Genomic DNA, 27402 nt, shown 5'->3' on the forward strand with positions numbered 1-27402 from the left:
TGGGCTGGAGGCAAGGGCACCAGGTGTAGCCTTGTGTCCTTCATCTGTCCCTCTCCTTCTGCAATCCCCTCCAGGTGATGGCCAAATGCCCCAGAAACACACTTTCTGGGCCCGTGTCTGTGGCTTCAATGCCATCCTCCTCATGTGTGTCAACATCTTCTTGTACGCCTACTTCGCCTGACACTGCCACTCTGGGCAGGAAGGCAGGAGCTCCGAGTCCTCAGGTCCACCCTTTTCCCTCATGGGGATCGCGAGGCCCCAAGAGGGGCAGATTCCCCTCACGGCTGCACAGCAGCTCGGTGCCCAAGAACTGGCCAAGCCAGCAAAGCAGGAGCCCTGAAAACTTAGGGGGGAAATGGGAGAAAAACATGTGACATTTCAAAAACAGTGCCAAAGCAGTCATCATTGGAAAGAAAATTAGATTTCTGATGGACATCCTGATGTTGGTTTTACTGTCTTTGTTCTGAATACACAGGCCAGGTCAGGAGCAGTGAGATTTGCCAGCACTCAGGGCTCTAGGGTCTTGGGCCATCTCTGGATAAAGGGAGAGCCCCACATGCCCAGAACAAGGCCTCCCATTAAGGGACTGTAGCCACCTCCAGGGGCTCCTCCCTCCACCCACCTGCTCCCAAATGCCAGAGGGAGCCTCCTTGCCCTCCCTCCCTGCCCACCATCCCCTCAACCATCAGCCTGGCGTTTAAAGCCTTTTCAAGTCCCACCTCACTTTTCCCGCTCCCAAAGGTGCCCAGGCTCTGGGCAGGCCCTGCTCATATCCCTGATGGTGGTACATTCTCTGGAGGACCCTCCTGTTCTCAGGTAGGGGCCGTGCCCCACCTAGGTAGCTGTCCCACTGGGATCCTGTAAGATCTCTAAAACCCAGCTCTGGCACCAACTTTCTGTCTGGCCTGGAGGTTTCTCAGCCTCCTGAGAGCTCTCCTGGGCCCTGGTCTGGGCAGACCTGGGCCTAAACAAACAAGAGCCAGGGCAGCCAGGGTCTCTGCGTGGCTGGGCCCAGGGCTTGCCCTCAGAGCTCATCTGTCCAACAGGAGAGGAGTGTGCCTCCACCTTCCCTACTGCCAGCCCCTTTTTCAGGGTCTCAGGGCCTCTAGTCCTGTGGCAGGGTGCGGGTGCTGGGTGCCCCAGGTGGAATTGAAGTCATGGGGCTGTTAAGGAGCGGTGTCCACCTGGAGTCTGTCCACTGAGTTTAGGTCAACAGGTGTGCAGTCTATCCTTCCAGGTTGAGCCACCTCCCAACAGCCCGTACAACTCAAGGGGCCTTTTGAGGGAGGGGCAGGCAGGCCCAGTGGGTGGTCAGCCCAAGGTGTACCCACCCACCATGGCCAGGGTTCCTCAGGTTGAGCCTCCGGTGGGTGAAACCTGGGAGTCCTCAACCTTCCTGGCAGATGGGACCATTGACCAGAGGAGGTGGGTGGGGCCTCCACAGACTTCGCCCTGTCATGTCACACAGCTGGCAGCCAATGGGAAGCAACCAGCCAGGAAGCCCCAGAGCTACCCTTACAGGGTACCCTTGCTGGGGAACCTGGGCCATCCCAATTTGTGCAAAGTGGCTGGAGGCAGTTGGGAGCCCACATTCAGTCCAAGGCCGTCCACTGAGCCCCGTGTGACTCTGACCGGGCTGGGGGTGTCCATGTCCTCTCTGGACCTCAGTTCCTGTAAAATGGCCCGTCGGCCAGATCGGCCGCCGGGCTGCTCACAGGTGCACGGGCTGCACATAACTCCGTGGAAAGAAGCCAACGCGCCCGCAGGACCGGCCTCGCCACCAGTGGGGGTCTGGGCGCTCCAGGACCTCGATGATGTCGCCACGGCGGAAGCTGAGCTGCGAGGGGTCCTGGGCTGAGAAGTCAAACTGGGCCTGGGCAAAGCAGGCCCCAGGTGACTGCGAGAGGAGGAGGTGGTTAGTAGGGCGCCTTCAGAAGCCCTGCAACCCACCCTCCCTCAGAGGCACCCAAGAGAAGTGATTTGCCACAGGTGAGGAGGGGTCTGGGGCAGCACTGAAGTTGAACTTTAAGTCCAGATCAGTGGTGATGCCACCACTGGGCCTCCTGCTGCCCACACCCCTGCCTGTCTGCTGTGCAGATGCTGCATCTACCTAGAACACGGCTTTCCCAGCCGCCCAGCTGGGATCATAGGGCTGGTGGGCCAGGGGACCTGAGTCCTGGTCCTTAGGGTGGGATTTTGGTTAGGTCCCTGCTTCTCTTGGGATCCTATTTCCCTGACTCTGCAGTAGCCATGGTAGCTTCTGACTCCAGGTCACAAAGCCATGAGAATGGGCCTTATAAACTGTAAAGTGATATGCAGCTAAGAGCCATGTTTACTGCTTTTGCCCTTGGTCAGCCACTGAGGGAGAGAACTGTCACTTTGAGCTCTCAGGCCTGGGTTCCAGTCCTATCCATGCCCCATGTGTGATGCTGGGTAGGTCCCTGCCCTTTGTGGAACTCAGTTTCCCCACCTGTGCGTGGCAGCTGGACAGGAGCTCTCTGCAGCACGTCTGCCCGGCACTGTGACTATTCCACCCAGCACCCTGGCCCTGCCTGCCCACCAGGATCTCAGCTCTGAACCTGCAGAATCTCATCCAGGGCGGGTGATAGGATCAGCAGAGAAGCTGTAATTAGCAACTGTCTGCCCAGGAAGGAGGAGGCGTCATGGGTCCCAGGGGCCTGAGGCAGCTCTGGAGTCGAGCCACAGGGTAGGTGACCCCATGGCCTGGGCCAGAGCGAGGTGGTGGGTGTAGGGGAACTCTCAGTTGCCCCTGCCCCAGCTCCATCCTGGCTTCCTCACACTCTCCCAGAGCAGAGCTGGTCCAGGCAGTGAACAGGGAGGAGGATGGAGATCTGGCAGGCAGGGGCCCACCTGGAGAGAAAAGTCCCCAGAGGCTGGGAGCTCACAGTGACCTGGGCACTCAGTCAGGCAGGGAAGGCCAACAGAAGAGAAACTAGTGGGGGTCTCTCAAGGCACTGTTTGACTCTCCTGGCATATCAGACCCCAGGGCTCATCCTATTGAACAGAGGGGACACTGAGGGGATGAACTGGCCTCTGATCACATGCAAAGGTGGCAGGGGGCGGGTGCTGGGAACAAGACATGGCTGGAGCTTCTTTGCAGCGGTTATCAGCTTCTCCCCAGGCCTTGGCTACACTCCCCATCTCCTCTGCAGAGCCCAAGTTCAAGTGTCCCAGGGTCTTGACCTCCAGCCCCAGGCCTTGCCAGCATCCCCGCTCCTGAAGAAAACAGCCTGTTGGGGTTGATAACCCCAGTGGCTACTGTCGGCATCCTAATCAGCTTCAGAGCTGGCCCTTGGGGCCGCCTGATGAAAGGGCTGGCTGGCAAATTGCTGTTATTTCGAGGTCAAGGGGTGGACGACCCCCACCCCCCACCCCGTGGCTAGCCAGGACCTCGCCCATGAGCACTCCCGCTGCCCCACACCCAAGGTCAACTTTTCTGTGAGCAGAAACCAGGACTGAGCCTACTGAGTAAGTGTCCTTGGATGTGTCACTGCACTCTCTGAGCCTTGGTTTCCTCATCTATATAATGGGCACGATGAGGCTCCCAGAGTATAGAGACCAGTTCAGTGCATGGTACGCAGTACACTCAGCGGGGGTCTCTACCTTCCTGCACTCGATGAACATTTATTGAGCACTTACTGTGTGCCACACACTATTCTAGGAGCTGAGAACAAGCTAGACAGTTTGTCCCCATGGGATTCTCCTTCTGTCCCTTGCTTTTCTTTCCCTCTTCTCCTTTCCCACCCTTGCAAGTCTCACCACAGCCACCACCAGTATATAACTTTGAAGCCTGGGCTGGACCCCTCTTACAACACCAGGCTGCTGGGGAAGGGAGACCAGGCCCGTGCTTGGCCTCGGTGTCAGCATTTCCTCTGCTGCAGATGGCAGGAGACACAGAGAGGCTCCCACAGGCCAGCCCCCACCCACTCCTACCTTGAGCAAGGGATCCTCGTCGCGCAGGAAGATCTGCCGCTTCTTGGCGATGGTGGTGGTGCGGTAGAAGTCGACCAGCTCGTTGAGGGAGTTGAACTTCTCCTCCCACAAAAAGTACTTCCCAGAGGCCTCGCGCAGCACCTTGAAGTGCTGCACTTGGTCTCCATAGCTAGGGGAAAGGACATGGGGCCACCTCAGATGGTGGCCGTCCCAGCCTGGCATGGTCCCAGGGGCTCCCGTCTCACTTCCACCTGGAACCAGCCTGTCTCAGGGTGGGACCTGGAGTCAGATAAGGTGCAAATGGGAGAGGCCACACTGAGCCAGCTCCCCATGGGGTCTGGGGAGTCCCATCTGGCGGTGGAATATGGGGTTAAGGGTGTGGGCTCTGAACCAGGTCACTTTCTCACTGTGTGACCTCATGCAAGTCTCTTAACTTCTCTGAACCTCAGTTTCCTCATAGTGATAACATCTCCATTATGGGTAAGTGCACAGTGGCTGGCATATTGGCAACGTGAAATAGGTACCTCTGAGTGCGTCGTGATCAGAGAGCGTCTCCTTCACATCTTTTCGCCATTCGCCTCAGCTTGGACCTTCTCCCTGCTCCCCTGCTCCTCCCAGTCCCCATGGTCCCTTGGGGAGCAAGTCCTAGACTCATCCTGACTCAGACCAAAGCCTACTGCTATGAGAGGAGCTCAGACCTGTTGGATGTCTCATGTCCTCCCCCTCCCACGAACCTTCTATGGCTTCTCCCTTGGCCTCAGGGTAAATTCTCAACACCTCAGACTCAAGATCCGGCTCTACTTACATGTCCAGCTTCATTTACTTTATATCCTCTCCGATGAAGCAAACAGGCCCCTTTCTCTCTTATTTCCAGTCTGTGCCCAGACTTCCAGTCCACTACCGCCAAATCACCCCAAGTACCTTCTGGCCCAGTGGAGGAGACAGCCTGCTCTTTCAAACTGGCCAGAGGCAGAGCCTGTCCTAGCTGGGACCAGGCAGAGGGACCTAACTGGAGCCTCTCACACTCGGCATGTCTCACCCGGGACAGGCCGCGTGGGGCTGGGACTGGAGGTGGTGCGGCTGTGGGTCAAGATCATGGCAGACATGACTACGGCGCTGCCCCGCTGTGCTGCGGGGGTGGCTGGCCTGCCTCACGGCCCAGGAGGAGCAATTGGGCCCTGTGTTTTAGTTTCTCCACCCGTCATCCCTGGGGTGGCTTGCTGCTTTATTGATGTTTTAAGATGAAAGATTTCAGATAAAGATATGTTCAAGGCCGGGCAAGGTGGCTCACGCCTATAATCCCAGCACTTTGAGAGGCCGAGGCGGGCAGATCACGAGGTCAGGAGATCAAAACCTTCCTGGCTAACACGGTGAAACCCTGTCTCTACTAAAAATACAAAAAAAAAAAAAAAAAAAAAAAATTAGCCAGGTGTGGTGGCGGGCGCCTGTAGTCCCAGCTACTCCAGAGGCTGAGGCAGGGGAATGGCGTGAACCCAGGAGGTGGATCTTGCAGTGAGCCACACCACTGCACTCCAGCCTGGGTGACAGAGCGAGACTCTATCTAAAAAAAATAAAAAAAAAGATGTGCTCAAGGTTCTCACCCTCTGGTCTGTATGAGGCGTAGGGCAAAATGGGATTCCCCCTACTCCATTCCAGTCAAGGGGTCCAAACCACTTCTAAACACACTTCCAGGCATTTGCACACAGTGTGTCCTCCAGCTGCAAGGAATTTTTCTTGAACTCCTCATGCCTCAGTGGGGAAACTGAGGCCCTGAGTGCAGCCACGACCTGCCCAGAGCCACAGCAGCAAAAAAGGTCAGAGCTGGGGCCACATCTGAGTTCACACATATAAAATGTTGCCTAGTGTCCTCACGATTGGTTATTATCACAAAACAATAGCAATAATAATTATTCCAATTATGATATTACTGTTGTCCCAGATCTCATCATTCCAAGTCCATTTCTACTCTGCCATGTTGCTACCTGGGCTGTGCCCCCTAGGAGACCCTCCCTCCCTGCCTCGTCCTCTCTGCCTGGCCAAACCTTAGCTACCCTTCCCAGCTCTATAGCCAGCCTGCCTGGACTTACACCCCAGCCCCCTCTCTGGGCCTCCGCGTCCTGGCCTGCCAAATGTGAGCATTAGTGCACTACTCTCAAGGGAATTGAGAGGCCTGGGACGCTGGGGGCTGTGCGGGTGCTGCCAACAGAGCTGCCCTAGGCCCACCTGGCTGGGCTAGGGGCTGTGGGGAGAACATAGAACAGTCCCAGCTCCCAACCAGAAGAAGACAGTTTAGGACCCCGAGGGAGGGCACCTGTTCAGGTGGCTGGCAGAGCTGATAGCTGGGAAAGCCTGGGGCCCTGTGAGTGGGGTGAGGCAGGGTAGGGGCACAGGATGGCCACTGGGAGGTAGATGGCCCCTCAGCCTCCTGAGCCACAGGCTAGGGATCTTTTTGTTCACATTTGGGCTAAATGAGATCCAACCACCAGTCCAAAGCACTTGATGACTTGATGGTACATATGCGCGCGCGCACACACACACACACACACACACACACACACACACACGCCTCCTGGGTTGTAAATTAAAATCTGGTTAAACAATTTGGTTGCAATACATTTGCAAGCTGGGATTCACCCACAGCCTGAATTCCTTCAGGTCTATGGTTATCCTGAACAAGAGGGTGGTGCCTGTCACCCCAGCTGCCCGGATCTGTTGCTCCATCTGTCCTATCCCCGCCTGTGGTTTAGTTTCTCTACCAGTCATCCCTGGGGCGGCTTACTTCCTTATTGATGTTTTAAGATTAAAGATTTAAGATATAGATGTGTTCAAGGTTCCCACCCTCTGGTCTATATGAGGCATAGGGCAAAATGGGATTCCCCCTACTCCATCACAGTCAAGGGGTCCAAACCACTTCTCTCTTTTTTTTTTTTTTTTGAGACGGAGTCTCGGTCTGTTGCCCAGGCTGGAGTGCAATGGCGAAATCTCGGCTCACTGCAACCTCTGCCTCCTGGGTTCATGCGATTCTCTCGCCTCAGCCTCCCAAGTAGCTGGGATTACAGGCACCCGCCACCACGCCTAGCTAATTTTTGTATTTTTAATAGAAACGGGATTTCACCAAGTTGGACTGGCTGGTCTCAAACTCCTGACCTCAGGTGATCTGCCCACCTCAGCCTCCCAAAGTGCTGGGATTACAGGCATGAGCAACTGTGCCCAGCCCCAAACCACTTCTAAATACACCTCCAGGCATTTGCACATAGTATTTCCTCCAACTGGAAGGAATTTTTCTTGAACTCCTACTCATGCCTCAAGGCCCAGGTAAAATGGCCCATCCTCTGAGAGCTGCATCAGATCCCATCACGCAGAGTCAGGGCCTTCTTGGGTCCCTCAGCCCCTCTCACACCCGTCTTGTAACTTGCTATTCATAATGATTTGCATATGAGACACTAAAAAGGCAGGGAGGCAGGAGTGGGCCGTGAAGGTCCAGTCTAGCTGGGACTCAGCGAACAGAGCATCACTGCCCAGGCCTTAGGTCCTCATTGCGATGCTTTGTTCTTGAAACCCTCTTCTGTTGGTTCTGAACTGGGATGGCAGCCCGCCAGGTGTTCTGACCCTGAACCCAGGCTCTGGTAGCCGACCCATTGCTCTAAGATGCATCCAGCCCTCAGGGTCACAAAGCCAGATGGGGAGCCAGTTCTCCCCATGAGAACAGAGGCTCTCGACAGGTGGAACAATGGTCCCCAAACCTCAGACAAAGGTGCTCACGTGCCGTCAGAGGACCTCGTTCCCAGTGACTCAGCCACTTGTGTTGCCAGCTGTGGGACATATGTGTCCATTTGCTCGTGACGCGGAGGTAGGTGTGCAGGCAGATGGATGTCTCCCGCCCTGTCTGACCTGCTGAAGCCTCCCAGAGGCTTCTGAGAGGCAGCCTCTGAGCCCCATGACTCCCTAGTGCCACGTGCTAACCAGCCCAGGGTTTACTGGACTTTGGTCGTGGTGCCCGGGGAGGAGCGGTGCTTCAAGAAGTGGAGTGACAGTGACGCACAGCTGGGCAGGCGAGAAGCCTGGAGACAGGAATCCCAATGACTCCACCTCTGGGGCACCGGGTACCCAGGCAGAAGGCCCTGACTCTCTTGGCCCCGAGGAAGGGCTTGCGTACAGGTGGCCTCACTCCTCTGAGTGAGGGGACAGAACGGGTGTGGTGGGTTTGAAAAGGATTTCAACCCCAAACGACCACAACTTTGAATTTTATGGTATTTGTTTTTGTTTGTTTGTTTGTTTGTTTGTTTTTGTTTGTTTGTTTGTTTTTGAGACGGAGTCTCGCTCTGTCGCCCAGGCTGGAGTGCAGTGGCGCGATCTCGGCTCACTGCAAGCTCCGCCTCCCGGGTTCACGCCATTCTCCTGCCTCAGCCTCCCGAGTAGCTGGGACTACAGGCGCCCACAACCGCGCCCGGCTAATTTTTTGTATTTTTAGTAGAGACGGGGTTTCACCGTGGTCTCGATCTCCTGACCTTGTGATCCGCCCGCCTCGGCCTCCCAAAGTGCTGGGATTACAGGCGTGAGCCACCGCGCCCGGTCTGTTTGTTTGTTTTTGAGATGGGGTCTTGCTCTGACGCCAGGCTGGAGTGCAGTGGTACCAGCTCACTGCAACCTCCACCTCTGGGTTCTAGCTATTCTCCTGCCTCAGGTTTCTGAGTAGCTGGGATTACAGACGCCCACCACCATGCCTGGCTAATTTTTGTATTTTTAGTAGAGACAGGGTTTCACCATGTTGGCCAGCATGGTCTCGATCTCTTGACCTCGCGATCCACCTGCCTTAGCCTCCCAAAGTGCTGGGATTACAGACGTGAGCCACCGCGCCCGGCTAAATTTTATGGTATTTGAAGGTCATCTTTAGATACTTGGAAAGTTATCTGGAGCAGTTCTCTGACCATGTAGTAGAGTCAGGGAGTGGAGAACAGGAGATAAGAGAAAGGGAGCCAGGGACCCAGGGATTCTACGGCTTTCCAACCTGGGAATTGAAGAATTCTCAAATCTGGAAACGTGCATGTGCCAGTCCCTGCCTAGTCTGTGTGTGGCACACACGAGGTGCTCAGCAAATGGCAAATCTTGTCCCTTCTCCCACCTGGTCCAAACGTCCTGCTTTACAGCAGAGGACAGTGAGGCTTGGGTGGAGCCCCTCCTGCTGAGCCAGTCCCTGCCTGAGGCCAAGCGCTGCTGTCTCCGTCTCACAGCCCAGCACCCCAGCAGTCACTCCCTCTCCCAGCCTGGCCCTTTTCCCCAACGTGGTTGGGCTCTTGCTCATGGCCCTCACCAGAAATAATGCCTTTTCCCTTTTCTCGGTCTAGTCTTGGCCTTAGCCATCCTTCAAGGCCCAGGTTCAGGAACTGAATCTGAGTCCAGATGGCCCCGGAACGAGGAGGGCTGGATCCAGTGCAGCCAGCTCTGCTGCATGAGCCTCCCAGAGCCAGAGGAGGGAGAGGGCACTGGGATTGTGGGCCTGAGTTGGTGAGAGGAGAGGCTGCTGGAGCCATTCACTCCAGTGGGCAGTGCCTGGGGTGTGAGAGCGTCTTCATTATGTCTGAGCGTGCATTCCTGGGATGCTTGCGTGTGTGTGTCTGTGCGTGTCTCCCACTCTGTGGAGTGACTGCTATGTGTGAGTCTCTCACTGAGCAATCATGGGTGTCTTTGTCTCTTTGTGTGACCCCTACTTCCACCTACCCAGGGAACAAGGGGCTAGGCTGGCCCCTGGGCTGTCAGAAAAGCCCCAAGGACCAAGTCAGGCCTAATGCTGGCAGCAGCCAGTCCTGCCCAGCGAGTTTTTCTGGCCTGGTGGCAGCAGCAGCAGCAGCAGCAGCAAAGGTAACAGTGTCAGCCCAGAGAGGAAAAACAAGGCTGGGGTGGGGGCAGGAGCCCTAGGACCCCCCCACCCCGCCAACCACGCCAACCAGGGCTTGTGGACCTGTGGGCCCACCTGGATGCTAACTGCCTGCTGGGTGATCTCCATCAGGCATGGCCCCTTTCTGGCCTCAGTTTGCCCATCTGTGAAAAGGAGGGGCGGAACAACCTGTCCGGCAGCAGACAGGAACCAGAGTCAAGCTGACCTTGGGAGGGGCAGGACACGGGTGCAGACAGACTCCTGCTGGGTCTTTGGAGCTCAGGGAGGGTGGGTGGAGGACAGACCAGGTCTGTCAGGGCACAGAGGTCGGTGGGCACCAGCTCTAAGTTCCTTGCTGTGTGACCTTGGAGAAGTTGCTGTACCTCTCCAGGCTTCAGTTTCCTTTACCTGCAAGCTGGACTTCTGGGGATCATGCAGGTTGCCTCACTTCCTCCCTATCCTTGCCTGCAGCCAGTCCCTTCCTCCTAAAATTGCACCCCCGCTCCACCCCTTCCCTGCTTCGTTTTCTCCAAAGCCTTGGTCATTGTGTAAGATTTTATATAATTTTCTAATCACTTACTGTCTGTCACCCAGTAGCATATGAGCACTTGAGGGACAGAGAGCTTTGTCCTATTTTGTTGGTGGCTGAATCCCCAGGCCCTGGGACAGGGCTGGCACACAGCAGGGGCTCAGTGACCAGTTGGGCAGGGCAAACACATGTGCATTGACTCCAGGGTACCTCTGGCTAGAAAGGAGGCAAATATGTCACTTGGAGACAAACTGTCATTTATGGCAGAAGAGTCCACAGTAACTTGGATAGGAGTGTGGGGCAAAAGGTAGGCAGCCCAGACATTGCACGCCAGCCTTGGCCCCTGGCCCGCTGCCTGCCAGCTCAGACATGCTCCCCGGAGGAGGAGGGGGACAGCCCTTTGTAAACTCGTAAAGGGCAGCTAGCTGTGGCCATGGTTGCTCTGGGAGGCAGCATGAGGCCCATAAACCCCACCTCTGACAGCTTTACGGGGCTTGGTGTTAGTATGCCAGAGATGCCATGCATAGTGGCATCAGAGTTCACAAGTACCAACCAGCAAGGGCGGAAGAGCTCTTACACACAAATCTGCCAGGTTGTCATTTTCCTAGATGGCCATTGGGTCACCCGGCTTCCCAGAATCTGGGTTCCCTGCCTCCCTGTGCTGCTGCCTCTTCTCTAAGAGTGTTGGATTCATGGGCAGGGGGTGGGGGGCAGCCTTCCAGGCCAGAAGGGCCTCCCTAATTCCTCCCCAGCTTGGTGTGCGGTCCTTTAGGGCTTAATATAATTATGACAACTGGCACTTATCATGTGCCAGTCATCATACAAAACATGTTACAAAGCTGTCCATTTTATAAATGAGGAAACCGAGGCTCAGAGGGGTAACTTGCCCAGGATTATACAGCGAGAAGCCAGCAGGTGTCAGAGCTGACTGTTGCTCAAAATACCATGCTCTTAGCCACATGCCCCATTTAAGCCTCAGCTTCCGACTCTGACCCCTGCTTGGTGGTTGTCCAAGGACCACTGAGAGGCCCCATGACAGATGATGGACAGTGGGAGCAGGACCCAGGAGCCTGGGCCCAGGCAGGAAGAAACCAAGGGTCAAGGTCGCCACCTGTTGGTGCTGTGTGCAAACCACAGCCAGCCAAGCCCAGGAAGCCCCTGACAGTTTTGACCTGGGCACACTTGGCCAGTGTGCCTTGGAGAAAGGGTTGGGGGGCACAGGCCAGGATTTCTCTGAGGGTCGCTTCCAGATCCCTTCCCAGGAAACACCAGTGCTGGCTCACCTGCTCAAGAACTCCCTAAAACTGTTCATCTTTCCTCCTGGTCAGAAAACACCTGTTATCCAAACACACCCCTCATTTCCCCACCTCTAGATCTCTGCTCACGCTGTTTCCTGTGCCTGGCATATCATCTACTCTCCTTGTACACCAAACTCCTACTCATGCTTTAGAGCCCAACTCAGATGTCACTTCCTCCCTGGTGCCTACACTATGTGGAATGTATCCACTGTCATTGAATTTCATTTATTCATTTGCTTATCACAGAGACCCCTGGGCCAGGCTGTGACCATTTCCCCTTCACATGCCTCTGGTTTGTCTCCTGTTCCAGTCCTGCCTTGTGGTTCTTGCACAGCTGATGCTCAGTAAATGAGTGCTGAACAAACTCACACGGCTGGGGTGTTCAGGTCTGATCATGTGCGTGTGCGCAGGTGGCTGCACTTACAGAGAGACGCCTGAAGAGGGCAGCACACTGGGGCGCTAACTTGGAGCGTGAGGCCGCGTGATTTGCTAGAGGAGGAAGCGGAGGGCGGAGGGAGGGCCAGCCCCTCCCCCTCAACTCGGGCTCCAGACGTAGTTTGAGTCCCCTGTGCTCCCACTTTGCTGGGTGACCTTGGGCTTTGGGGTTGGTTCCAGGAGCCACTCAGCCAGGCCAGCCCGCCTGGCGGACGCCACTCCCAGGAGATGACCAGACCCTGGACAGCCGACACTTGGAAGACTGCCACGTCCTGCCTCTGCAGGAGCCGCAGCTCCCCGGGGCTGCAGGGAAGTGGGGGCTGGGCTGGGGGCTGGGAGGTGAGCCCGCGGGGACTCCAGGCTCCAGGTGCCCACACCATCGCGGGGCTGGGCAGTCAGGGCCAAGTACGCGCAGTAACCCCCCAACACACACACACACACACACACACACACACACACACACACACACACGCTGATAGCACTCGCATTTTTAAGATGGGGAAATAGAGGCTCAAAGGGGGCATGCGCCCTTCCTGCCCCTCAGGATCACCAGCCTGCCCCCTGGAGAAGAGGGAAGGGAACAAGACTGATGGCTGGTTCCACAAATTGGGGGACCAGGCTCAGGGTGCGGGGCCTGTGACCCGTAACACGTAGGATCTGCCTCCCTGATTTGTCCCCTCCAAATCTCACCTTGAAATGTGACACCCAGTGTTAGAAGTGGGACCTGGTCGGGGGTGTTGGGTCACAGGACAGACCCTCATCAGTGGCTCTTTGCAGTAATGAATGAGGTCTGGTTGTTGAAAAGAGCCTGGCGGCCGGGCGCGGTGGCTCAAGCCTGTAATCCCAGCACTTTGGGAGGCCGAGACGGGCGGATCACGAGGTCGGGAGATCGAGACCATCCTGGCTAACACGGTGAAACCCCGTCTCTACTAAAAAAATACAAAAAACTAGCCGGGCGAGGTGGCGGGCGCCTGTAGTCCCAGCTACTCGGAGGCTGAGGCAGGAGAATGGAGGGAACCCGGGAGGCGGAGCTTGCAGTGAGCTGAGATCCGGCCACTGCACTCCAGCCTGGGAGACAGAGCGAGACTCTGTCTCAAAAAAAAAAAAAGAAAAGAAAAGAGCCTGGCACCTCCCTCCCCGACTTGCCCCCATCTCGCCATGTGACGCGCCATGCATAAAAGCTTCCTGAGGCCTCACCAGAGTCACATGCCAGTGCCATGCTTCCTATACAGCCTGCAGAACACCAAGTCAAATAAACGCCTTTTCTTTATAAACTACCCAGCCTCACGTGTTCCTTTATCCCAACAATAAAGGGACGAACACACCCCTGGAGCCACCTTCCTGATCATAGGCTCCTACCCCTTGCAGGTGCCTCCAGGCCCAGGGGAGCTCACCACCCTGCAGGGCTAGCAGCAGATGTGCTGATCCCACACAGTGAACAGCTTGAGCTTGTTTCGAAACGGGCTGGCTGAACACACGGGAGCCACAGGGACCCGGCAGAGCCTAGAAGGCATCAGGTGGGGATGCTTTTCCCCCAGCAGGAGCCCTCATGGGGCATCATGACCCAGCCTGTCTGAAGTCTGCCTTTGTCTGCTTCTTGCGGACCCCAAGCCCCATCAAGCTTGCATCTCCACACCCAGCCCCAGTGTTAGCTGTCAACCCAGGCCTGTGTTTCTTTGTCCTTCATTTTTATTTTTATTTTTAGAGACAGAGTCTCACTCCACCACCCAGGCTGGAGTGCAGTGGCACAGTCTTGGCTCATTGCAGCCTCTGCCTCCCAGGTTCAAATGATACTCATGTCTCAGCCTTCCCAGTAGCTGGGATTACAGGCGTTCGCCACCATGCCTGGCTAATTTTTATATTTTTAGTAGATATGGGGTTTCAGCATGATGGCCAGGCTGGTCTCAAACTCCTGACCTCAAGTGATCCACCCACCTTGGCCTCCCAAAGTGCTGGGAATACAGGTGTGAGCCACCACACCTGGCCTTCTTCATCCTTTAGGAGATCATGAGAGGCCACGCTGCCCTCCTCTGGGGCCACCCCTTCCTTCATCCCTTCCTCCCAGCTGGCCTCTTTGCCACTCCAGTGCTAGCTCTGCTGGTGGCAGTAAGAGCAGGCACGGTAAGCGCCTCCTCCGTTCTGGGCTCTGTGGCCACAGCAGCCCTGAGAGCTGGTATTGCTGGTGGTCCCCCCGCACACCTCCACGCCTGGGCCCAGTCATTTCTCTGTGTCCCCTCAGCCCCTACCCGTACAGTCCCAGAGGCCATCATCTCCCTCCTGGCTCCCCAAAGGCCTCCCTGCCGCCACACTCTTCCCCCAACAGTTCTTTCTCCTCACAGCAGTCAGAGTCATCTGCTAAAAATGGAGTCCAATTACATCTCTCCCCTGCTCGAGACCCTCCATGGCTCCCTATTGCTCTCAGAGAAGACCCCACCTCCTTTCAGGCCCTCCGTGATCACTGGATGTGGGTGGAACTCCAGCCCCTGCCCTTCGCTCACTCTGCTCCAGCCACGTCACCTCCTCCGGGTTCCTACACACCCCAAGCGCATTCCCACCTCAGGGTCTTTACAAATGCTAATCCCTCTGCCTGGAAGCCTCTCCTCTCAGGTCCTCCTCATTCCTGAGCATCTGGGAAGCCTCCACCTGCTAGTTCAGATCTTTGCTGCGATGCCACCTCCTCAGAGAGCCCTTTCCTGACCACCTTGGTTCATTCCGTATTTACATGTTTTCTTGTTCACTCACTAAGACTGAAACCCACGACAGCAGCAACTTTGCTTTTTCCCACGTGGTCTCCCCAGCCCCTAGAGCATCCTGGCACATGGCACGTAGTCAGTAAATATTCCTTGAATTAAATCATCTAGATTCTACCAGGGCCTAACAGTGGGAAGGACAGAGATCAGCCAGGAGTCTGACCCTGTCTCCCCCCACCCCTATTCCTGCTGCTACCTTCCAGCCTGGCTTCCTCGATCACCCCAGGGTGGCCCTTTGGGATTGGGTCCTGTGCTGCCCAGAGGCTGCCACACCACGGCTGAGGGCCGCCCTAATACAATGCCAGATGTTCCCCAGCACGGCCACCCTGCCTCCATGCCAGGAACTATTCTAATTGCTTTAAATATACTAACTTGTTTTTTCCATGCAATAGCCTATTTTACATGTGAAGAAACAGGCATAGAGAAGGTAAATGACTGGCCCAAGCTCACACAGCCAGGAAGTGGCAGAACCAGTATTCCAACGCAGGCAGCCTGGCCTCAGGATGCATCTTCCCAACTAGATCACATAGAGTGGGACCCTGTCCGGAGCACATCCTGGACACCCGCCCTGGGCACTTCGGCACTCTCCTGCCCTCAGTCTCTTGCCACACCACCACCCTGGACATCGCCCTCTCCTGATGAAGAACCTATGATGGCTCCTATGTTCGTAGAAGCCTGGACCTTCAGCCTGGCACTTGAGGCCTTCCACAGCTGGCCTGAGCCTGCTTTCCCGACACACCCCAATGCTCTGGGCTGCACCCTGGGGTGCCCAGACCATCACCTGTGTCCAGGCCTCCGCCCGGGCTGCTCCCTCTGCAGGAATGCCATTCTTCCACCCTCACTCCGTGAGCCCGTCCCGGGCCCCAAGGCTCAGCTCAGATGCTGCCCATCCCCTGCCCACCCTCCTCTGCACACATCCCCAAGGGCCAGAGCTCACTTCACAGAGACGGAGAACTCCCCTGGGGAGCTCTCACTCTCCCGGATCAGGAAGGCTCCCAGATGGTTCCGCTTCATCAGAATCTCTTCAGCCAGCTGCCGGGAAATCCTGCCCGAGTACCACCTGTGGAGAGAGGGAGCCGGTGAAGGCAGCGGGAGATCAGGCTCTCAGCCAGCCTCCCACCCCGTGCCAGGTGTTCAGTGTCTGAGACAAGGGAGATGTGATTGTACCCGTTTTACAGATGGGAAAACTGAGGCACAGAGAGGTGAAGCAATACACCCAAAATCACACAGCAGAGGCAGGCAGGAGCTGGAACACAATCCCAGCATTTTAGCTCCTAAGGCCAGCCTACCTAACCACGCCAGCAAACACACACCCTTATGAAAACAGAAAAGTCACACTCCAGTGAGCCACAACCCAGCCAACCTCAGTCTAACTTTCCCTTTGAGATGGTAGATTCTTTAAAGTCAAAACACAAATCAGGCTTGGTGGTGCATGACTGTAGTCCAGCTACTTGGGAGGCTGAGATGGGAGGATCACTTGAGGCCAAGACTTTGAGACCAGCCTGGGGAATAGAGCCCCCCGCAACCCCGTTCCTAAAAAAAACACTTTGGGCTGGGCGCGGTGGCTCATGCCTGTAATATCAGCACTTTGGGAGGCTGAGGCGGGCGGATCACAAGGTCAGGAGATCGAGACCATCCTGGCTAACACGGTGAAACCCTGTCTCTACTAAAAATACAAAAAAATTAGCCGGGCGTGGTGGCGGGCGCCTGTAGTCCCAGCTGCTCGGGAAGCTGAGGCAGGAGAATGGCATGAACCCGGGAGGCGGAGCTTGCAGTGACCCGAGATCGCACCACTGCACTCCAGCCTGGGTGACAGAGCAAGACTCTGTCTCAAAAAACAAACAAACAAAAAAGTCTCGTTCTGCCGTTCAGGCTGGAGTGCAGTGGCATGATCTCGGCTCACTGCAAGCTCCGCCTCCTGGGTTCAGGCGATTCTCCTGTCTCAGCCTCCCGAGTAGCTGGGACTACAGGTGCGTGCCACCACACCCAGATAATTTTTTTTGTAGTTGTTGTATTTTTAGTAGGGACAGGGTTTCACCATGTTAGCCAGGATGGTCTCGGTCTCCTGATCTCGTGATCTGCCCACCTCAGCCTCCCAAAATACTGGGATTACAGGCGTGAACTACTGGACTACTGCTGCGCCCAGCCAAAAAAACATAGCAACTTTTTAAGTTGAAAAAATATAAAACTAGACAACAAAAATAATAGTAGCTTTGATCTGGTGAGGAAATACCTCTCTCCGTACCCATTCCACAGACTCCAGGCCACCTGGATTCTTTTTTTTTTTTTTTTTTTTTTTTTTTTGAGATGGAGTCTCGCTCTGTTGCCCAGGCTGGAGTGCAGTGGTGTGATCTCGGCTCACTGCAAGCTCCGCCTCCTGGGTTCACGCCATTCTCCTGCCTCAGCCTCCCCAGCAGCTGGGACTACAGGCGCCCACCACCACGCCCGGCTAATTTTTTGCATTTTTAGTAGAGACGGGGTTTCACCGTGTTAGCCAGGATGGTCTCGATCTCCTGACCTCGTGATCCACCCGCCTCGGCCTCCCAAAGTGCTGGGATTACAGGAGTGAGCCACCGCACCCGGCAACCACCTAGATTCTTTTCACAGGCACAAGTTCCTTTTCCTGCTGACCAAACAGAACTGGGTATGCAGCAGGTGCCTGGTAAATGCTTAGACTCTTGCAAGATCCCCAGGGTCTGGGAGTGAAACTCCTTTTCCAGTCCTGCTGATCTTGCTGTGTGGCTCCTGGTAGCCCCTGACCTCTTCAGGAATTAGCCACTGCTATAGGCTGACTTTGTGTCCCCCAAAATTCAAATATTGAAACCTAATCCCCCATGTGACAGTAGTTAGAGGTGGGGTCATTGGGAGGTGACTAGCAGCCCCCATGAATGGGATTGGTGCCCTTATGAAAGAGACCCCAGAGAGCTCACTTGTCTGCCATGTGAGGACACAGCTGAAAGACACAGCCGTCTATGAACCAGAACACGAATGTGTCGGCACCTTGATCTTGAACTTCAGCCTCCAGAGCAGTGAGCAACCAATGTTTGTTGTTCATAAGCCACCCGGTGGATGGCATTCCATGACAGCAGCCTGCAGGACTAAAACACCCACCACTGGAGGCGCTGCGTGGTCTCTGACTGGCTTTCCTAACTCCAGTGTTTTAGCCCAGCTTTGGCTCTGACCCCTTTATTGTTCAGATGGGGAAGCTGAGGCTCAGAACAGCCAGAGGTTTCATGGTGGGATCATGACAGAATGTTTCCCTTCACTCCTTCCATAAATGCTCCTCTCCCTGAGTCAGACTGAGCTTGGCACAGGTGGTGGAAGCCAGGCGGGACTTTTCCTGTTGTCTCGGATGTTGATGAGCCCTCGGGGCTGAGTGCAGAAGGCGTGTGGTGCCGCACATGCCGCTAGTGTCCTGGCCGTGTCCCGGCACCGGCCTTGGCAGGATGAAGGCTGCTCAGCGCAGACCTTGGGGCTTTTTTTCTGGTGATTGACATATTTGGCCTGGGTTCAGGGCAGGCTGAGGCTCCCAGGAACGGTCTGACTCCCAGCAGTGACTGATGGAGCAGGGGGGTAGACACCCCAGCGCCCAGCCCTCCGGAGGGACGACTCCCAAGTGCGCATTCTGTACTGTCTCCAGCTGGCGCTCATCCCCGGCCAGATGGAGCTCCGGTTGCCCCCAGCAGCGATGACACCAACAGTGGGCCCCACTGGTTCCCCCTCTTCCCTGTCCTCTTCCCCATTGCTAAATAAATTCCTTGTGATCAGGCTCGTGTCCCAGGGACAGCTTCCGGAGAAGCTGGAGCCCTAGACATGAGATTCTAGACCGCTGCTGCCCCCAAACGAATGGGGGCCCGTCGGCCCTGTCCCAGTGAGTTTCCTCCTGGGAGGGAGCGTGGGGAAGGTAGCCGCTGGGTATAGGGCTCGGGGCAACCATCTGGAGAGCTCAGCCTGGGTCTCCTGGGGTTTGGAGACCTGAAGGCAGGTGCCCAGCCAGCCTGGGTGTCTCAAGGCCGGAGATGAATGCCACAGGCTGCGGCAGGAGGAGAGCACAGGGGGCCCAGGGTTGGGCTTACCAGGGAGGGGAGTTGCAGAGAGCTTCTTCACCAGGAGGCCCCCAGCTCCATCCTGGAACCGTGCCCAGAGTGGCCCAGGGCGGGAGTTTCCTGAGGGGCAGGTTTCTTCGAAGAACCCACAAAACTCCTCAGGCGGCATCAGTGTGTGGGCGGCTGTTGCCCTCAGAGAGTGTCACAATCACACCCTCCTAGGAGTCTCCCACGTCCCCTGCCAGCCCTGCCCCCACCATGGCTTGACAGATGGAGGCAAGAAGAAAGCACTTCCTGAAACCCCCAGGGCCCGGCTCCTTCCCCCACACCAGTGTCACTCCATTTGTGGCCACCTCGCACCATCCCTGTTTTACTGATGTGGAAACCAAGGCCCAGATGGGGGCAGAGACGCCCCCACACCCCACCAGATTGCATAGCAAGTGCATGGTCTGGACTCTCCCAGTCCCACAGCTGTTCTTATGAGCTTCCCTGCTGTCCTTCAGGGTGTCCCAGCCCAGGGCCACGCCATACAGCTGCAGTCCCGCTCCACCTCGTGCCGGTTGTGAGATCCTGGACAGGCACTCAACCTCTCTGTGCCTTTGTCTGCTTGTCTCAAAGACAGCGATGGCGGTGCTCAGCTCCTAGGGCCTTGGGAGGATGCAGGAGCTGCTTGAATGCGGGTGTTTGCTGCTTCCCCCACACTTCCCCCTGCCAGGCTTGTCTCTGCCTTCCCTGGCAGCGTCCATTTGAACTTCCAGGCCCAGCGGGCCACACCCTTCCTGTAGGAAGCCATCCCTGACTCCCACGGGCCATGAGGCTGGGTCATGTGCCGCTGTGGTCCCTGCTGATGGGACGGCTCTGGAACACTTGGCATACATTGTGCCTCCTCCAGGGGCTCCCAGGGTTGGCAGGGGTGAGAGGAGGTGCCCAGGGAAGGAGTGGGCCTGGCACAGGCACAAGGCCTATCTCTGAATTTCTGAGGCCCCAGCTCTCTCTCTGCCCCCACACCCTGGGGCCTTTATGGGCTGAGTCAGGTGTGGAGTTGGAGTTTCCCCGTAGTTATTTTGGGAGCAAAGCAGGTGCTGAGGTTAGTCGAGGACACACCTGGGCACCACTTCAGGCAGGTTAGTCAGGGGCCTGACCCCATCCCTGCTCTGTCCCAGACACAAGTGGCCAGAGATGACCCCAGAGGCATGGAAAGCTGGAACCCTCCATGGCTCCCAACTGCGCTGCTAGAGTCTTGCCTTGACCACTGGCATCCCCCCGACTGGCCTGGCCTGGCACCGCCATCTTTTGTCATCTTTTCTCCCCTACCTGAGCAAATGCGACCCTCTCAGCAGCTGTAGGCCAGCCAGCCTTCCAGCCATTGCCAGGCCATTTCCTCCACCTGAAGGCCCCTCCCTGACAGCTTGGCCCAGGGGAATTGCTCCCATTCACGCCCTCTGGCCTGTCTGGATGTGCCTGTTGGCTTACAGGGACCTGGGGCACTCGCTCCAGCTTGTGGCCCTGGGTCAGATTCTCTCTGTCTCTCTCCCTCTTCACGTACTCCTTCCCTCTCCCCCTTAATTGACAGAAAGACCACAGAAACCTGCCCAATGTCACACAACCACGAGGGACATAGTGGGGCCTGGAACCCAGGCTGCAGCCCCAGATGCCAACTGGAAGCGGCAGCCGCTGTGGGGGAGGCTGGGAGTGCCTGGAGCCCAGGCAGGTGGCTGAGGACCTGGGTGGGAGGGGGCCTCGCCCAGCACAGGAAGCTTGAGGTGGTGGCAGCTTTGGAACCAACTTAAAGAGAGATAAAGAGGAAATACCTCTCAGGCCCCACCCTGGCCCTGCACCTCCTTCCCTTCCTACCCCACAGCCGCACACACATCTCAGCTCCCAAACTGTCCCTCTAGCCTGCCTGGCCCTGTCACCTGTCTCCATATCTGACTGGGTCCTAACATAACACCTCCGTGGTTCCCCACATGGCTTGGCATTTGAGGTCCTCCTGCCAGTCCCACACACCACAGGTTCTCTCTCATTGCTCTCCCTTTGCTCATCCTGACCTTCTCCCAGGGATGCCTTTCTCTTTTTCTACTTAGCCAACTCCTACACATCCTTCAAAACCTCACTCATTGCCACCTCTTCTGAGAAGCCTTCCCTGGGAAATCACCTTAATGCTCACTGTCTTCCCATGTAGTATGTCCTTCATGTCCTCTGTCTCCCCCAGAACACGGCTGCTCTGACTCCTTGTGTCTCCAGCATCGCCCAGGCTGGGACCCCTGGAGCTGTGGCCAGTGTTTAGTGAATGACTAAGTGGCTGTATCTTGGGGCTGCCTCAGCTGTCATTCAAAGCATATCCAGTTGGTTCGCATAGATTTCTTGGGCCCCATGCCTGTTCTGGGGCTGGGCCCTGCTCCAGCCATTCTCACGGCAGCAGTATTGGCTGCCACCTGCCCAGAGCCCCAACTGGGACATCCCTAGGCCGGCAGGTCCCAGGCCCCAGGATAGCTGCGCCCCAGGCCCAGTTCCTGCTCCACCCTGGTCCCAGACTCTGCTCTGCCAATGTCCAGTTCCACCCACAACCCAAAGGCAGGGCCTACAGGATCTGCTTCCTGCCCAGCCCTCTCCCAGTCACTACTCAGCGCCAGACCAGCTCTCAGCAAGAGCTCTAGAACCCTCCACAGTCTGAACAGATTGGAGCATCTGCCTTCCTTGAGTTACAGATAGGAAAACTGAGGAACGGAGAGCAGGGACCTGCCTGAAGCCACACAGCAGCCAGTGGCCCAGCCAGCTAAAAGCCCAGGACCTTGTCCTCTCTCAGGGACCTCCTAGACATTCTCCACTGGCTCAGGTCCTCGGTGTCGAGGCCTGGGCTTGCCCTAACTCTGCCCCAACCCTGGGTAAATCCTCAGAACTCAGTCTCCTGTGCCTGCTCAGGCTGGTGGCCTCTGTGGAGCCTGGGGGCCCCAGACAGATGGACAGAGGTCCAGGAGTGAGGGGGTCCCATGGCCAGGAGAGACAGAGCCACGGGGATGGGATGGGGGGTGTCCACTCACGGATGGGGCTTGACGTGGATGTAGTTCTTGGGAATAAACCCCTCGACGCCCCGGAGCTCGGCCTTGTACCAGTTCTGGTCATCCTCCATGTTCAGGATCTGTGGGCAGGAGACACAAAGCCACTCAGTCACCGAGAAAGAACAACTGTCACCCCCGGAGATGCCACTGCATGCCAGGCCCCAGGTGGGCTTCGCCTGCACCAGCTTCTGAGTCTACTCACAGAGAAGGGCTGGGGGCCTGGGACAGGACTTGCCCACGGTCACAAGGGCTGAATTAGAACACCTCGTTCCTCAGTCCTGCCCATCCTCTGGCCCCAGGACAGCCCATCCTCAGGCGATTCACAGACTCCAAGGGAGGCACAGTCGGGGACTCATAGGAGGCTTGGGGTGGCTGCAGCTGGACTCTCAGGCTCCAACAGCAGGAGCCCTGCGGACCATGGGGTTTGCAGGAGCAGAACTGGGGACCTGAGTTCCTTCCTGGGCTGTGCCCGCGAGTTTGGGGGGTCCACAGCACCTACATGCCATGCACTGAGCCTTGGGGTGAAAGTCGGGGGGCCCAACCTGAGCACAGCCACCAGTGGTCACCTAGGGTCCCTCGCATTTAAACAGCTGAGGGGTGACAATTCAGTGGGGGGATTTCAGGCTCTGGGGAGCAGAAAAGGGGGTCTTTGGTCTGAGACAGGCTGTTTCTCAGCCCCGGCATGGCCTGCTCAGTCACACGGGCTCCTCTTCACCCCACAGGTGGGCCGGGAGGAACTGAAATTGCCAGAGCGGGGGTGGGAGTCCCTGAGGGGGAGCAATCAAGCGACCAAGGCGGAGCGGGGCTGGGTCTGGGAGGGGCACAGCACAAGGCCGGGGGTCCTTCCTCCATTCCCTGGGCACGCCTTCCATGTGTCCCCCTGATTCTGATATAGCCCCCAAGGTCAACATCACCAAATGCTATTTTACAGATAACAAAACTGAAGCCCAGAGAGGGGAAGTGACTTGGCCAAGGCCACACAGCAGGGGAGAGGCGCAGCCTGTTTGGTCAGCTAGGACTCTGAGGCTCGGGGTTTTTGGCTCACTGGTCAAGGGGGTCCTGGCCCACCAATTTTCGCCTCCAGTCCTCTTTGTCTCTGGACCCCAGCTTGAGGGGACATCTCTCCTGTGAGGAGTCCTGGAGCACGCTCCAATGTCAGCTCAATCTTTCAGGGGTACTTGTTGAGAGAAAAAAAATGGGCATGGGGTACCAAAGGCCCAAGGCAGGCCAACATAGGGGCATCAACTCCAGCAATGACATTTTGCCAAGAGTAGCTGGGATTGGCCTCCTAGGACCCAGGCCTGAGGCCCCACCCTCACAGGTGGCCTCTGCACACCCATCTCCACCCCCGCTTTGTCCACCAGGCCAGGCTGGCTGAGCCCCTTCCTTCCTGTCCCTGCAGCCTGGGCCAGGTCAGCAGCCCCAGGGGCGAACGGAAGCAGGTGGCTGACTCAGGAAAACTTTCGCTCAACACAAAACAAAACAAAACAAAACAAAACAAAATAGGCTGGGCACGGTGGCTTATGCCTGTAATCCCAGCACTTTGGGAGGCTGAGGAGGGTGGACCACCTGAGGTCAGGAGTTCTAGACTAGCCTGGCCAATATGGTGAAACCCCATCTCTACTAAAAATACAAAAAATTAGCCAAGCATGGTGGCACACCTCTGTAATCCCAACTTTCTCAGGAGGCTGAGGCAGGCGAATCACTTGAACCCGGGAGGTGGAGGCTGCAGTGAACCGAGATCGTGCCATTGCACTCCAGCCTGGGCAACAGAGTGAGACTCCATCTCAAAACAACAAAACAAAACAACACAACTCCCCCAACCTAAGGAGAAAACAAGGACCTGTAGGCCACATGCCACAGCCATGGATTCCAGGAGGAGGCCCTGAAGCCTGGGGCTCCAGAACATTCTGTCTGCTTCTGACTCTCTGTGGCTTTGACCTCAGTGTCCTCCCTCTTCTGTCCAGTGGGTGTATTTGTGGCCTGCCTTGCATGCAGCAGTGTGGACATGGGATGCACTATATCTCTTTTTTTTTTTTTTTTTTTTTGAGACGGAGTCTCACTCTGTCACCCAGGCTGGAGTGCAGTGGCCGGATCTCAGCTCACTGCAAGCTCCGCCTCCCGGGTTTACGCCATTCTCCTGCCTCAGCCTCCCGAGTAGCTGGGACTACAGGCGCCTGCCACCTCGCCCGGCTAAGTTTTTGTATTTTTAGTAGAGACGGGGTTTCACCGTGTTAGCCAGGATGGTCTCGATCTCCTGACCTCGTGATCCGCCCGTCTCGGCCTCCCAAAGTGCTGGGATTACAGGCTTGAGCCACCGCGCCCGGCCGGGATGCACTATATCTCATGCAGTCCCTGCTTTGTTTTGTCTCCTTGTCATCTGCACTCAGAGGACCCAGGAGTGTCCCATTGGTTACGTTAGTTAGTGATTTCTTTCTCTTTTTTCTTTTCTTTTTTTTTTTTTTTTTTGAGATGAAGTCTCGCTCTGTCAGCAGGCTGGAGTGCAGTGGCACAATCTCGGCTCACTGCAACCTCTGCCTCCCAGGTTCAAGCGATTCTCCTGCCTCAGGCTCCCGAGTAGCTGGGACTACAGGTGCCTGCCACCACGCCCAGCTAATTTTTGTATTTTTACTAGAGACGGGGTTTCACCATGTTGGCCAGGCTAGTCTCGATCTCTTGACCTCACGTTAACTGATTTCTTACTGTGAACATTGTTCGAAAGCCCCAGACCCTCTGAGGCCCGGGAATTCTCAGAAGGGAGAGAGGCCAACCCCTCCCTGGAGGAGTATCACTGCTCAAGGTGAAAGGCAGACCTCGGCCTGCCCCTGAGCCTTTGCCCCCATGGTGCCCTCCACCTGGGCTGCTGCCCCACTTTACCATCCCAGCCTGATGCAGTTGCTGCTTGACAGTTGTTTACTGAACACCTACTGTGTTCCAGGCACCCCACGACAGAGCAGGGAACAAGAAGCTCACATTCTAGTAGGCAGAGACAGACTATAAACAAGGGAAGAAACAAGTAAGCAAGGTAGTTTAATGGAGCAGTAAGTGTTGTGAAAAATGGCCATCAGGAGAGAGATGGAGAATGTCTGGTTGGGTGGGAGCGGGGAGATTGTCAACACGGGACAGGTGGGGTGGTCCAGAAAGGCCTTTCTGAATAAGTGACATGGAAGCTGAGACCCGAATTACAAGAAGGAACCAGCAGTAAGAAAATGTGGGGAACAGTGTCCAAGGCGGACGGAACAGCCAGTGCCAAAGCCCTGAGGTGGGGGCATGCTCTGTACCCGAAACAGAAAGGAGGCCAGGGTGCCTGGAGCCGAGGAGGGAGGAGCAGGTGTCATGAGATATACAGGGGAGGGCCAGGCTCTGAGTCATGGCCACTGCATGGAGACTGGGCTGGGAAGCAGGGGGTGGCGGGGGGAGGCCTTGAGAGCCACCGCACAAGCCCAGGTGAGTGACGATGGAGGCCTGGGCCAGAGGAGGGACTTCAGGTAGGTTTGGCCAGAGTTGCCGACAAGACAATGACAGGCTGCAGAAAGTAGGTTCGGGGAGCCCAGGGCTGGACCGTCACCCTTTCCCATGGAGATGGCAGGGTGACATGGGCTTCCTGAGTCTGGGTCACGTCATCCAGGCTGCTCGTGGAGAGATGCGAGTGAAGCCCCCTCCAGCTGGCAGCAGCAGGGGGATGCGTGCACCCAGAAACGCCTGGCCCATCAGGGAGGGAGGCTTTGTCCCAGAGAGGTGATGTTTGGGGCCATTTGTCCAGAGTGAGTCCATGAGCCAGAGTTTTCATCCAAGACCAAAGTTGAGATTTGAAGAATGGGCTTCATTGCCCACTCCCCCAGGCTGGACTCAATCTGTAGGCAGGCAGTGCCGTGGCAGGGGCTGGCCCACAGGGAGTGCTGGAAAACACTTGCTGGGCAAGAGGACAGGCTGGTCGTGGAGCTCAGCTTCCACCCCAGCCACTTGATCCCTCCATGCCTGGCTCAGCGCCTCCCGTGCACCCCATTCCTATTTCATCACTGCCCCACTCCCTCCCAACACCACACCTGGGTCTAAAGACCTCCAAGTGCTCTCAGATGAGAAACGAAGACTTGGATCCCCACAGAGGGTCATGCCTTGGGCTCACAGCCCCAGTGCTCAGCCTGGCCCTGTCCACGAGGCCCACAGCCAGCACTGCAGTGACCCCAGATGCCAGCACCCCAACATAGAGAAGGAGGAATTGCTCCTCCTCCTCTGGACCCCAACCCCCAGCCCAGCCTGTTCAGACCAAGTGCAGGTTCCACAGTCAAAGGGATACAGTCAAAGGGACAAAAGGACTCCATACCGAGCAGGTCATGTTGCCTCCCTGTGCCTAGTTTAGTCACCTGTGAAATGGGGGTGCCAGTCCCCATTGCTTAAATGGAACATGGGGTGTGCTGCTGAATTCAAGGCCTGGCTATAGCAGGGTGATGGCACAGGGAGCTCTCCCGTCTTGTGCTTGAAGATTGTGGTCAAGAGCAGCGCCCAGGGCTCAGCGCAGAGGAGCGTTCAGTCTAACACCCATTGCTCCAGTGAGGAAACTGAGCCCCAGGGAAGGGCAGTCACTTCCCTAGCGTGGTTTACTGGCAGTTCCAGTGCACATGTCTTGGCATGGCTACTCCCAGAATCCTGGGCATGGCTTTCGTATGCAAACTTTTAAGCAAGGACATTTCCAGAGACACATTCCACAGGCCCATCTGTCTAGACTGTCTTGGAAGGCTGCAATGTCTGTCAAAAAGCGGCCCAGACAAGGAAAAATGAACTGTGGTATGACCCTATTTTCCCTTTACTCCACACTACTGGGAAGCTCATCCTTGATGCCTTCATCACAGCTATTTTAGCCCTACTAGGTTAGCATGTGTACTTATTTCTTTCCTAAGACCTTCTCTCTCTCCCTCCTTCTCCCTCTGTTCTCCATTCCCATACTCTGTCTCTCTCTCTAGCTCTCATTCTCTCCCTCTCGCAACAATTTTCTTTTCAAACTTTTTCCTGGAAAACTGGGGGTTGAACTAACTCCTGCCAGACACTGTGGTAATATCTCATCGAATCCTCACAGCAGCCCCAAAGGAGGGTCATCAGTTATCTCCCCATTTCCTAGATGGAGAAACTGAGGCTCCGAGGGAAGAGGTGGCTTGTCCGGAGTCACACAGCCAATAACTGGAGAGGCTGGGCCTGTCTTCCAGGGGCCACCGTCTGCTTGGGATAATCCCAGGCCCCCGGTTTCTAAATCCACCCCCACCCCGTGTGGGGCCAACTCAGCAGGCTCCAGCCCCCCTACCTTGAGTGTGTCTCCCTTGTTGAAGGCCAGCTCATCGCTCTCTGTGGCCTGAAAGCTGTACAGGGCCACGGACTCCATGCCGCTGCTCGGGGCTCCAGCAGCTGGGCTCAGAGCTGGGCCGACAGCTTCCTGCTTCCTCTGCAGTCGAGGACCGTCTTCC

The 27402-nt window shown here is 56.4% G+C and overlaps 2 protein-coding genes across 7 annotated transcripts in view; one reads left to right on the forward strand and one right to left on the reverse strand.

Annotated features, from left to right (window-relative positions):
• SLC5A10 (solute carrier family 5 member 10) overlaps positions 1 to 441 on the forward strand; it is a 71586-nt gene extending 71145 nt beyond the window's left edge. For all 5 annotated transcript variants that reach the window (XR_012425347.1, XM_074018737.1, XM_065532858.2 and 2 more), the window contains one exon: positions 75 to 441. Coding sequence is in view for 4 of the 5 variants with exons in the window: in XM_074018737.1 (XP_073874838.1) it covers positions 75 to 181 (107 nt within the window). In the remaining variant the exon portion in view is untranslated. The remainder of the gene's footprint in view (positions 1 to 74) is intronic.
• Positions 423 to 27402, reverse strand: GRAP (GRB2 related adaptor protein). Of its 2 annotated transcripts, XM_005583086.5 has the most exons (5): positions 27243 to 27402; positions 21929 to 22026; positions 15779 to 15901; positions 3955 to 4123; positions 423 to 1897 (listed from the first exon to the last, which is right to left on the reverse strand). In XM_005583086.5, the coding sequence occupies exons 1-5, from the start codon at positions 27318 to 27320 to the stop codon at positions 1712 to 1714; spliced, it is 654 nt and encodes a 217-aa protein (XP_005583143.1). In that variant the 5' UTR covers positions 27321 to 27402; the 3' UTR covers positions 423 to 1711. The 2 variants fall into 2 exon arrangements, with proteins under 2 accessions (XP_005583143.1, XP_045231197.2); XM_045375262.3 differs by lacking the exon at positions 3955 to 4123.

Source organism: Macaca fascicularis, chromosome 16 (assembly GCF_037993035.2).
Source record: "Macaca fascicularis isolate 582-1 chromosome 16, T2T-MFA8v1.1".
Lineage (NCBI taxonomy): Eukaryota > Metazoa > Chordata > Mammalia > Primates > Cercopithecidae > Macaca > Macaca fascicularis.

Coding starts and splice junctions, on each gene's coding strand:
- GRAP (XM_045375262.3), bottom strand. CDS start 27,320: ATGGAGTCCGTGGCCCTGTACAGCTTTCAGGCCACAGAGAGCGATGAG. Junction 22,027..27,242: donor ACAAGGGAGACACACTCAAG/GTAGGGGGGCTG, acceptor TCCTGCCCACAG/ATCCTGAACATGGAGGATGA. Junction 15,902..21,928: donor ATCCACGTCAAGCCCCATCC/GTGAGTGGACAC, acceptor CTCTCTCCACAG/GTGGTACTCGGGCAGGATTT.